General features: G+C 37.9%; 2 protein-coding genes across 8 annotated transcripts; one reads left to right on the top strand and one right to left on the bottom strand.

Moving 5' to 3' along the window:
• Window position 1: 1 nt before the first annotated feature.
• Window positions 2-4,718, bottom strand: LOC126872406 (ATP-dependent RNA helicase DDX42). 2 transcript variants are annotated; one of them, XM_050632328.1, is made up of 10 exons: window positions 4,581-4,718; window positions 3,889-4,119; window positions 3,543-3,815; window positions 2,638-3,178; window positions 1,969-2,197; window positions 1,534-1,808; window positions 1,125-1,275; window positions 704-1,038; window positions 494-622; window positions 2-302 (listed from the first exon to the last, which is right to left on the bottom strand). In XM_050632328.1, exons 2-10 carry the CDS (start codon window positions 4,101-4,103, stop codon window positions 126-128), a joined length of 2,325 nt encoding a protein of 774 aa, XP_050488285.1. In that variant the 5' UTR covers window positions 4,104-4,119; window positions 4,581-4,718; the 3' UTR covers window positions 2-125. The 2 variants fall into 2 exon arrangements, with proteins under 2 accessions (XP_050488285.1, XP_050488286.1); XM_050632329.1 differs by having other exon boundaries at window positions 4,479-4,693.
• A 1,194-nt stretch (window positions 4,719-5,912) lies between these two features.
• LOC126872409 (cationic amino acid transporter 4) lies at window positions 5,913-11,263 on the top strand. 6 transcript variants are annotated; one of them, XR_007691976.1, is made up of 11 exons: window positions 5,913-6,082; window positions 6,213-6,377; window positions 6,624-6,872; window positions 6,946-7,281; window positions 7,544-7,790; window positions 7,886-8,285; window positions 8,432-8,660; window positions 8,726-8,887; window positions 8,983-9,223; window positions 9,310-9,434; window positions 9,616-11,263. XR_007691976.1 is itself a non-coding variant. In XM_050632336.1 (9 exons), the coding sequence occupies exons 2-9, from the start codon at window positions 6,236-6,238 to the stop codon at window positions 9,162-9,164; spliced, it is 1,947 nt and encodes a 648-aa protein (XP_050488293.1). In that variant the 5' UTR covers window positions 5,913-6,082; window positions 6,213-6,235; the 3' UTR covers window positions 9,165-11,263. The 6 variants fall into 6 exon arrangements, 2 of the variants coding, with proteins under 2 accessions (XP_050488293.1, XP_050488294.1); XR_007691977.1 differs by lacking the exon at window positions 9,310-9,434; XR_007691974.1 differs by having other exon boundaries at window positions 9,310-11,263.
• Window positions 11,264-12,027: the final 764 nt, after the last annotated feature.

The following is a 12,027-nucleotide window of genomic DNA, read 5'->3' as shown; positions in this document are numbered from 1 at the left end:
ATTTGGTAAAATTAAATCTTATTATAATATAAAAACAATTGGCATCGGCCACTGCGGCTCACATATTATCAGCAATAATATATCTTAATATACACAAAATAATCGCAATTTTCAGTCATCAATGTTTATTCCCACCGACTCTTTCTAACTCTCTTCCTTTCTCCTCCGATATTCGTACTTTGTACATCCTGAGTCTTTGATTGTTCCGTATTTGGTTTCGGAGGTACAGGTGGTGGTGGGGGCATTATCACCGAAGGCCGTGTAATAGTTTGTTCCCACGTATGATCCGACGATGCCCGAAACTAAAAATCAATTAAATTCCCACATATCACATATATTATTCCAAATCCTACACATTATAGCGATGCTCGTTTAAATTCTAAGAAAGTCGTTTCGTCTAAATTTAAATGATTCAGCCTCATCTATCAACCACAAGGAACACTATTCGATCGATGTGTTGTTATTTATATGATCGTAACGAAACAGGACTTACCTGAGAATTGTACTGACTACGAAAAGCAGCTTTCATGGCCGATAACCGATCGCTACCTGGTCCATGTCTTTCTAATTTTTTAACAACTTCGCTTATGTCCTTAGATCCTTGCGACGAGGAACCACAACTCTAAACAATAATTTGAACAAATTTGGAACATTATATTAGGATCTGAAAAAGGGAACTGGAGGAATTTTAACGAATAAATACCGAAGTTGAAGATGTTTCCGGTCTTCCCCTAAACCCAAGTCCGGCCCCTCCGACGTTCAAACTCTTCCCTTTCCCACCTTTGAACCTTGACTTGCGGAACCAAGCGCTTTGCATCGCTAAATCCATGAGACTCTTTGGTACTTCCTGATTTGCACCCTCCAAATTTCGAACTAGGTGACCTGCGAATTCTTTGTCTTTTTCTGTTACAAGAGTATACGCTGTTCCTTTTTCACCCGCTCGACCAGTTCTACCTATCCTATGTGTATGAGTATCTATGTCTCGTGCGACGTCGTAATTAACAACGGTTCTGATATGTGGAATGTCCAAACCTCGAGCTACGGGAAAATTCAAAAGGAGTTTCAGGAAATCGTTACAAGTAAGATTAATCGTTCCAGCCGATTGAAGGCAAGAAGATAATTACCAGCAACGTCAGTAGCGACCAGTGTAGTAACTTCCTTCTTTTTAAAAGCCGTTATTACTTTGTTCCTTTCGATTTGGTCCATATCACCATGCAACAGCATAACGTCAAATTCTTTCAACTTGAGATTGTTTGCAAGTTCCTCTGCATTGAGCTACGGTAATATAATGCCATACAGTTGCAAAAATTCACTATATATAATTTGTATCTATTGAGTAACTTGCGGATATTTATGCAATATAGATAATTTCATAGTTTCATGGACATAGTTAGATATACCTATTATAGCTCTTTCTCGCTGTACATTTTATACATTTTCACAGTTCTAAATTAAATTTGAATTAAAGTTTCTCACAAATGCATAAACATCAACAGTTGGACTAGTTAACCGAGCACGGTCATAATCGCCAACCTTTTTAGTTACGAAAATCAACAGACTACCAGAGCTCAAGAATTCAACTAGATTCTGCAACAACCACGTCCATTTGCCAGTAGGATTATTATTGAACACTATCACGTGTTGCGTGACATCAGCATTCGCCTCGCCGACGTCCCCTTGTACTATCCTAACCGGATCCGTCAGAACGTCCCTCGCAAGCTTTTCTACCCTCTTTTTGAAAGTTGCGCTGAACAACAATGTTTGCCTGTCTGGCCTTACGTGGTTACATATTGAACGCACTTGCGGCTCTGGAATCAAACAGAGCGGTAACAAGCAAAATAAAAATATTATTAATAGGTCTTAAAGTTTCCCAACAACCGCGTCGACGACGCAACCGATCGACGAAGAAAACTTGTTTTTCTCCCCTGTTCCAAGATTATAAAATTATATTGCAAACGGTGCGCTTACCGAAACCCATATCGAACATTCTATCAGCTTCATCCAATACTAGAAATGTTACTCTGGTTAAATTCGTTGCTTTCATTTTAACTAAATCTATCATTCTACCCGGCGTTGCGACTACTATTTCCGCACCCCCTTCCAATGCTTTACTTTGCTCCCATTTGCTGCCACCGCCGTAACAACAGCACACTTGAATATTATACACTTTCCCGAACTTCCTTGCTTCTTGGTAAATCTACGAATACAACGAACCGAATAAACTTGCGCCTAAAACTATCCCTATATACATATTAGCTTGATTGGAGAGCGCTGTCGTTTTTGTTCTTTGGAAAGGAACGAATGAAATATCTGAATTGACATTACAATTAAAATATTCTTTCGGTGCTCCTATAGCATTGAATTGATGAAAAATTATACGATCACGAAACCTTCTACTTGTAACTTGTCAATTTTACTAATGTTATTAGTCGATGAGTTATTGTATAAGTGGGCCAAGATAATTTTTCCAACAACATTAACCATTTTTTAATGGTCTATGTTTGGATAGTTATAATATACATACGCTTTAACTATCTGAAGACCTCCAAATAAAATACTGACTACGAGCAAAATTTGACGACAGAACTTCCGATCAATTTAGTATATTAGTTTAGGCTACTTTAATGTAACAAGTACCTGTTGTGACAATTCTCTCGTAGGAGCAAGAATTAAACCGATGGGTCCGTCACCTGCCTTCAATTCTCTTTGATCCATTATGTGAACTAACATTGGCCAAATAAAAGCTGCTGTTTTACCGCTACCGGTTTTCGCTATACCTATTATATCCCTGCCGCTCAATGCGGCCGGAACTGCTTGAGCTTGGATAGGGGTAGGTTGAGTGTATTCGTTTTTTCTAATAGCCTTTATTAACGCATCATCGAAACCAAAATGACCGAAACTGGTAACCGGATTCGGCGGAGACGGACCAGATACCTTTATTCCCAAAGTTTTCTTCAAATCGTCGATTTGTTGTTTACTTAAATTAGCGATCTCATCATGAACGTTATAAAAATTTTTCTCGAAAGATTCGTATTTTATCTCGCTATGATCAACAGGAGGTAAGGGATCGATATCTTTCTTTTTTGGAGGCGCGATCGGATTCCCGTCTTCATCGTAATCGATCTCTTGGTCAGATTCCTCTTGTTGCAAACCCGCAGTTGGATTTTCTTCCATATACCTTGTCAATGGAATAACCCAATATTTCTTCATCTCTTTTTATCTTTTTTTTAACAAATACAGCAATGGCTAATTAACTGCAGTTGCCAATATCTGACTATAGGAGCTCAATCCGAACTACGACTGCTAATACGCTAGGTCATAAGTTCTCAAAATATGGCTCGTGAACCACTGGTAGCTCATGAGCAGATTTTGGTTGAATCGCAAGTGGATCGCGACAAGTTAATTTTTAAAGGTGGATCTCGACTCAATGTTATAATATCTGCTCACAATCAATAGCTTTGACTCGATGAATCCGAACTACAGTTAAATAGACACTACTGCATCTTCTCTTCCCTCGCCAAAAAAATCAACAAAATCCTTACCTGTAGTAACTTTCCTCGTCGTCCTCGCCATCGATATCCGCTCTAAATCCCTTGGATTTTTCTTCTTTGCGCTCGTCCTCCGCCAGTTGTGCTTCATAATTGTTTCTCTTAACCTCTGCGTCTATACCAGCCATAAATGCATCTAGCGGATCTTCCTCGCTATCGCTATCTTCTTTCGAAGTTGATTTTTTCATCCAATCGTAAGTGGGAGATCCAGGTGCCGGAATATATTCCAAGGAAAATGGCGGAGGATCATCATCATCCTCAAAGTATCTAATTGTAGCATTTAACATTTAAAGTTGTTGTTGCTTTTGCTCTCTTATAACTTCTTAAAGTGTATACTCACTCCTCCTCAGTTTTGCTACGCTTCTTTGGCATTCCCCAGCATGCAGATAAGGCATTTTCGGTAATAGAATTCATAGTGTGATAGCCTTGCTTGCTTAGAGTAGAATTTGGCGGAGGTGGTGGTACGTTAGAGCCACTTCTTTTTGTACCAGTCATTTGAAACCCCGCAAATCCAAAGCCTTTTGGCTTATTACCACCACCACGGTGATAACTCATATTTGTCTTGTTATTTCTACAATGTGAATATATTAACAGTTATTTACATATCCCAGAATAGCTGGGAAGTCAAGCAAATCATGTATTTATAATTTGTTTTTGCTTGCCCTACTTTTAGATACAATCACTTTACAATATCAAGAGAATACATTGTTAATAGACTTTGGATCAAGACACAAACATACATGACAGAAAGCCAAATTCATGACCTGTTATTTTTTATTTATATTTATTCTAGTAGCAAGTATGCTAGACAAAACGCAAAAATCTATCGATTAGTATCAATACAGTATTATTGTAAAGCTATTCAAATTTGCTTTCTAACGCTATATATTTATTGTTTTCGTTTCAACGGGAGGAAAGAGGTTAGAACACCTTTATAACCCACTAATATAACGGGAAACGTTGAAACACGTATTTTTTATTTGCAAACACTAAATAGTTGCACGATATTTTAGGACAATGAAACGGATCTACCTTAGACGAATACTCTTCAAGAAATTACTTCACATCTAAGAAAATGCGACTCTAAATACTCCAATATCGAACGATAAAACAAGCACATACAGAGAGTGCTCACGCCTGCAGTTCCAGTTGTTCCACAGTACAGATGCTCTACCATACGGCCAAATGCTGAAGATGATCCATGTTAGCATATACAAGAACCCATAAAATTAAGGATCTGTTTGCTTGTACGCACACTAGCATAGACAGGAACCTATTTAGTTTCATGTTACAAACTTGCCTTCGCAAACGAAAGAACACCACTCTCGATCAGCCGTATACTGTAAAACCAGCAACGTGCCTTAAAAAATAAATTAATTTATTAAAAATATTTTACAATAATCAAAAATATTCATGCCAGTAGAATCGACATGTCGGGTGCCAAGAGTTAATGTTAAATCTAAATAGTGTCTAGAAAATACATTACAATTATTATTACATCTTTTCTTTTCTTCTCTAAAATCATAGAATAAATATTAATTATCTTTACTCTTTTCTATTTCAGATAACTACGAAAACATTTCTGTAGAACCGTACAATTAAATAGGTTCTTGTCTATGCTAATTAAACAGGACAGATCCCTAACTTTATATGTTCTTGTATATGCTAGCGTGGATCACCTTTCAGTATCGGTCGCGTGGTGCAGCACTACTCCGGAAACAACCAGGACCATAAGCATGAGCACTTCCATTTCTTCTTCGTGCATACATTTTATAATGACTCAGACGGTGCTGCTCCTATGTGGTGCATCGATATCCTGCGTTAAGTCCTTGAGCGAATGGCATTGCTCCCAGAAGAATGACTCAAAAAGGATATGATCTCTGTTATGAATAATTTAATCTATAACTGATACATTTTCTCAAAAAAACAACTTTGATAATATTATCTTAAAAATTTTATGCAAAGTATAATATTATGGTTAGAAAAAAGATGATGTATATTAGATATAATTTGTTCACCCTTATTTGCATATTTTATTGAGCAACATTACACAACTTTTCACATTATAATGTAATTGCAATTACATTTCGTTGAAAATGCTTAGTAGAAATTGATTGTGACCTTATCGCGATCTATCGATAATTATATCATTTCATAAAGCTAAATTCAGGAAGTTTTGTAAATAAATAAATTAGCTGCTGAGAAATAGAATCAAAAGAAAATCAATTTTCCGAATGCTGATTAAAAATGCGACTGCAGGAACACGATAGAATGGCTTTTTTAAAAGCATGCTTATTATCATGAAAATGTTGATTAAAAGATTCTCTTCATTCATACTCTGACGGCTGAGTGACATAAATAGTTCTATCACAGCTGAATCGATCGAATATCCGAGCCTGCGTGTTAACGGAGGCGCCATGCGACTTCTCCGTAGATTTCAGCGTCCGTCGTGAGATCGTGTTCGTCGCAGTTGAGATTCTGTCACAACGAGTCAAGCATCGAAAAATTCCGCATACGAACATAGTCAATTCCACGTAAGTACAGAAACCATTTATGAAGTCTATGGTTTAGCGGAATGGCAATGCGTTTGTTAAACAAACATTTGCTTTCAAGTACTTCTTATCAGTATGATACATATACAGATACAGTATGATGTTGTAATAGGAATCTGTTTAAAAGAAATCAGAATGCCATCGGTTCGCCGAATGATCCTCGGGCACGTTATGTCCGGCCTGTGTTCCAAAATGAATCGCACGAAAAAGCTCCAAGGTGATTTACTTGAAACTCCAATGAAAAGATGTCTTTCCACGTTCGATATTACGTTGCTTGGTAAGTATGCTTTTTCCGCTATTTTAATCGTAAGAACATGCACGACCACCTCGCGCGATATCACGTACTCGTGGGCGATAAAGTAGTTTCAAAACCGGAAAAATGTTAATTGCATACGCGCGATATAACGTTGCAACCCGACGAGACGTTTATGCCTGTTATTGTCAGAATGAACAATTCTCGCGCAACTTTATGGCCTCTTTGTGTTCATGTTTACGTATGTAAATACGTGAATTTATTTTTCAGGTGTTGGTCATATGGTTGGCGCTGGTATCTACGTTTTGACAGGAACGGTGGCTCATGACACAGCCGGTCCAGGCGTAATCCTCAGCTTTCTGCTCGCTGGTATAGCTTCTTTGTTAGCTGCGTTATGTTACGCTGAATTCGGTGCAAGAATTCCAAAAGCTGGCAGCGCGTACGTTTACACCTACATCTCCGTCGGCGAATTCTGGGCTTTCGTAATTGGATGGAACATCATATTAGAGCATATGATCGGTAAAGTTATTTGTTCTCGATTACGGTCTATTCTGTCTCATAAATTTCACGGAATTTTTATGCTCGGGAATAGGTGCGGCGTCCGTGGCCAGGGCATGGAGCGGATACGTTGATTCTCTGGCAGGAGGAGCAATCAGCAATTACACCCGCCGAATAATGCACGGGTACACAATGGGGGAGCCACTTGGAACTATACCAGATTTTTTAGCCGCTGGACTATGCCTAGCTTACGCGATGTTGTTAGCATTGGGCGTTAAATGTTCGGCAACGGTTAATTCTTTGCTCACTATCGTAAATTTAGGCGTGATGGGGTTGGTAATCGGTCTGGGGATATATTATGCGAAACTTTCTAATTGGAGCTGTGAGAATGGAGGATTCTTGCCGTACGGATTCAGCGGTGTATTAGCAGGTATTTTTGGACCTATACATGGAGGGAAAATCGTATAGTACTATCCATTCTATATCTTCTTTACTATAATATGGATTGGTAAAATTTAAATATTTAAACAATTATTTGTAGTATAAATGAAACTTGATAAAAATAGGAAGCAACTAATATCATTCAACGTTAATATTTATCTTTGCTCTGTACTGGACAACTTTCCTTCATACATGTTCATTTCCAATAAATTCTATTCTTCTATTCTAATACGTTTCCTATACACGAACAGGTGCCGCAACGTGTTTCTACGCTTTCGTTGGCTTCGATTCTATAGCTACCTCTGGGGAAGAAGCGCGCGATCCTGGGTACAGTATACCACGAGCAACGCTATTTTCCATGGCAATCGTAACCATCGGGTACGTGATGGTAGGCGCCGCTTTAACTTTAGTCGTGCCGTATTGGAACATCAATCCAACAGCAGCGCTTCCCGAGGCTTTCTCATCGAGAGGAATACCATGGGCGAAATACGCGATAAGGTGAGAAAATCGTCGAACGATTCTTACCTAAAATTCGAAGCAAGAAACACCTTTGTTCGAATAATTTCTCCGTGTACTATTTTCACGCGCAACAGTGTTGGGGCTTTGTGCGGAATGACGACGACTCTCTTCGGATCCCTGTTTTCATTGCCACGGACAATGTACGCCATGGCGAACGATGGTCTACTCTTTGGCTTTCTGGGCCACGTTAGCGAGCGTACTCAAGTTCCGGTACTCAACTTGGCTATCAGCGGCTCTGTCAGTGCCTTAATCGCCTTGCTCTTCGACCTTCAACATCTAGTTGAATTTATGTCTATCGGTACTTTCTTGGCCTATACCATCGTTTCAGCGAGCGTAATTATCTTGAGATATCGCCCTGAGAAAGTTACGCCGCTGCCATCGAACGCTGGTACACCGAGCAGTTTGACGTCGCCTCCTACCGAGGGTGCGGATTCCAACAGCGATTGTAACAGCGTCACGTCCGCCGAATCCGAGGTAAAGAAAGAAGAGAGAAAGAACCGAGCATTTATAACTGTTCCAACTAGACTGTGCAAATTTATGTTCTTACGGACTAAAAGAATACAAAGAAAATCTAGTCTTCCTATCTATCCTTTTCTTTATAATTTTTACGTTCGTTATAGCTCTTAGATCTGAGCGAGGGCACTGGCAAACTTACGTCACGTTACGTTTGGCTGGTGAATTTCCTGGGTAACTGCAAGCCTGGAGATGCGGTCACTGGTTCCGTAATGATTTATACGGCAGGTTGCATTTCTTTGTGTTATCTGTTAATACTGATATCTCAAACGTATTTTGCACCCGACTGGTGGGACTACTTCGTTCTGACAAACGTTGTTACATTATTGATTGGCAGTAAGTTTCAAAATTTTCACTCCACGCCACGCATTTGTTTTCTAACTAATCGAGCATAATCGTAGGTCTTATCGTTATCTCTGCGCACCAACAAAGTCCACCTACTGGTAAATTCCGCGTACCTATGGTACCTATAGTACCAGCTCTGAGTATCTTATTCAACGTTGGACTAATGTTTCACTTGTCGCTTTTAACGTGGCTACGATTTCTTGTGTGGATGATAGTCGGTAGGTTGATATGTCAAAGTTGCATACAAGTCAATAGTATCGTGAATATTACTGTTTCACAATAATATCGCACGCTCGTTATACCTTTGTTGCAGGAATGTTAATATACTTCCTGTATGGGATTCACTACAGTAAAGAAGCAGCGGGTCCAAATTCGTACTCGATCTTAATGGCGACTTCGGAAGCTGGTCGGGGTGCGAAATGGGGAGCGACGTTACGGGTTAATCAGAAAAGCGATAAAGTTCCGATCTTAAACGAGGAAGATTTCGTACATTAGAAGCATAGAGTTTTTAGAGAGCCAGAACTGTGTAAAAATTATGCCAATCAACGCTGAATGTAAGTAAATTATAATACTTAGGGAATTGGAAAAATGTTACAGAATCTGACCATTGTTTTCTTACATATACCTCAATTTGAATTAGAGATTAGAGTGTCTGAGGGATCTTTGTACATACCGATGTTATGTAAAACGCTAAGCCGAATTGTATCCCTTTCAAGTCACTTTGTCTTTAAGAATTAAGCAACTGGATGCTGGAAGGATTTCAATGTAGGCAAGACTGTGCTTTTTTAGTAATTTATCTCGATTAATTTCGTCGATCGATTATGTCGTACCTTATTTGTATATCGCAATTTAGTTGAAAGTATTTCAATCCTTATATTTTATTATATTTAATTATATTTTATCGCGCACAATTTTATGGTATATACAGTCCTTTTATATTTTACAGATATATATTAATTCTCGTTGCGCATACAAAATTTCATCGTATGCTGATTGTACATTAAAACGTTTAGTTGCGTATTTATACGGATGCACAAAAAAACAAAGTGTATCTAACGATATAGTACAATAGTAAAATTCAGTCGACTCTAAGAGAAGAGAAGGTATCATATTCTTAGTACAAATTTGATTTCTAGAAACCCATCGTCTGGTCCAGAAGAATAATAAGATATTCGGAACATTTATAAATTTGATGTTGCAATCAAAAAAAAAAAAAAAAAAAGAAAACAAAAAAAAAGTTAAGATGTGCAGAGAGAGGGAGAATGTATTTTTGGAGACCAGATTTTGGAAAGGCATGCAGAACAATTGTCTATTTGAGCAAATTTGAATGTTCTGCTGCAAGGATCGAAACATGGTGCCTTGGGAACGGATAGACTAATTATACAGTAAGATATACGAATCTAAAAAAGCATGACAATAGATTCAGCTATTATATGGCGGGCATTAATTTTAAGATTATCTGTACACGGATTTGCTAAGCTCGTGGATTGCTCTATTGAATTTTGAAACTGCTCCCCTGAGGAAATAGAAAATATGACTATTTATCATGCCCTTTTCTCTTTGTAGTCTTCATTTATAATTTGTCTTCATTAAAAATCGATGTGTTCTACTTGTTCCACTTGTTCCATAGTATAAAACGTTTCTAGGGTTGACCGTTCCTAGTCCACCAATTTATTCACGACCTCTTACGTTCAAAAGTATTTAATGCATGTTTGACGTAAAACAAACGTCGATTAATACGGTATCTCGAATTATTTCTTCCCCGTATAATTTAAATAACTAATGGCGTATGTTATTTTGACAGTCCTCCGCTCAGCAGATCCAGCAAGGATCGACTACCATAGCAGATAATATAATCGATGTTACATAAGAAAGTATATACTATTGATATCTTAAAGATTACTACCGTCAAAGTGACGTAGATGTTATATAGATGAAAAATATCCTAGCAAATACCATAATATCACGTCTTAAATAAGATTTAAGGTGAACGTTTATTTACGAAGAATACATCGCTTCAGGATTACGCGAGCAACTTGCAAGGAATGCAAGTATTTGCAGACGCTTAGAAATGTTTCAAATAAGCCAAGTTATCTAAGCCAAGTTATTATACAAGAAAGTAAATATGTAGTAGGATTCATCCTTAGAATATTATGATGCAGCAAACTTTTACATGATATTTGAAACATTTCTTTCTGCCTTGAATATCTGTGAAGATTTTCGAAAACGATTCACCTTTAAAGTAGAGAGTATACATATAACGAAGAGAATATTCAATTAAAACGTTACATAGAAATTTTCTGCGAGACAAACGCCCAATATTGTATCGCAAACTACGATGTACGCGCAATTATCGACGCATACTGTACAGCAAATTGATTATCGGTGATTGCGTGAACACACACAAAAACAACAGCCACGAGGAAAAGATTGTGAAAATATATGTGGAATTAAAATCTAGTTAGCCGTGCAACCATACTGCACTATACGTGGTTATCAAGCTCGTGTAACCGTGCATAAGAATGGTACCAAAAATTATTGTCAATGTTATGTACTATATTTGTCTTCTAATATAAAATATTTGTCATGGAAAAGTCAGATTTTCTCCAATGGCAATTAATTCTTTAAACTTCATTTTACACCACCAGCGTATCGTTTCAAGGTACACGAACACAAAATGAACCATGTGTTTATTCTTCGAGCGATATCTTTGACAACATTTCCTAGAAACAGGTGATTTTAAAGTACTTCAAATTTGATGTATCGACGTTTGATTAAACCTCCATGAGCCATTAATAATGCAGCCTGGCAGAGATTTACGAGCAAACATGGAAGTATTAACCTATATAAAAAGGTGAACCTTACACTTGAAAGCTTTAGAAGGAATTTTGAAGTCAAAGTAGAAACGTGCAACATGTTTATCAAGTTGATTCTGATCGCCACGTTCGTTAACTTCGTTTGTGTACGGAGTATCGAAAATGAAGTTCAACATTTATCGTTGTTCGTTGAGTCTCATCCCGGCACCATTATGGATACTGAATCGACTAAAACCGTAAATATCTTGCTATGTTTCTTGTATAATTTTCCCAGAGAAAATTACAATCGGAAAGATCTATTTTTACATACCGTTAACGAACCTCTTTTTAACGGTACAAATTAAAATTAACGCAACGATATAAATCGCAGGGAGACGAGCACGTTCTTGAATTGCCTACTACAACATACACATCCTCGTTAACTGTGCCAACGGTTGCGAATCACGAGTCGATACACTCGGAATCGGCGCATCTCAAGAAAAGAGCAACAAATATCAAGGAAGACCATCGAACCGATTTACGACCTGGATGTTGTGGATAAG

This window comes from Bombus huntii, chromosome 13, assembly GCF_024542735.1.
Source record: "Bombus huntii isolate Logan2020A chromosome 13, iyBomHunt1.1, whole genome shotgun sequence".
Taxonomy (NCBI): Eukaryota; Metazoa; Arthropoda; class Insecta; order Hymenoptera; family Apidae; genus Bombus; species Bombus huntii.
The sequence above is the reverse complement of the archived record's forward strand: the minus strand, read 5'-3'. Positions and strand labels throughout refer to the sequence as shown.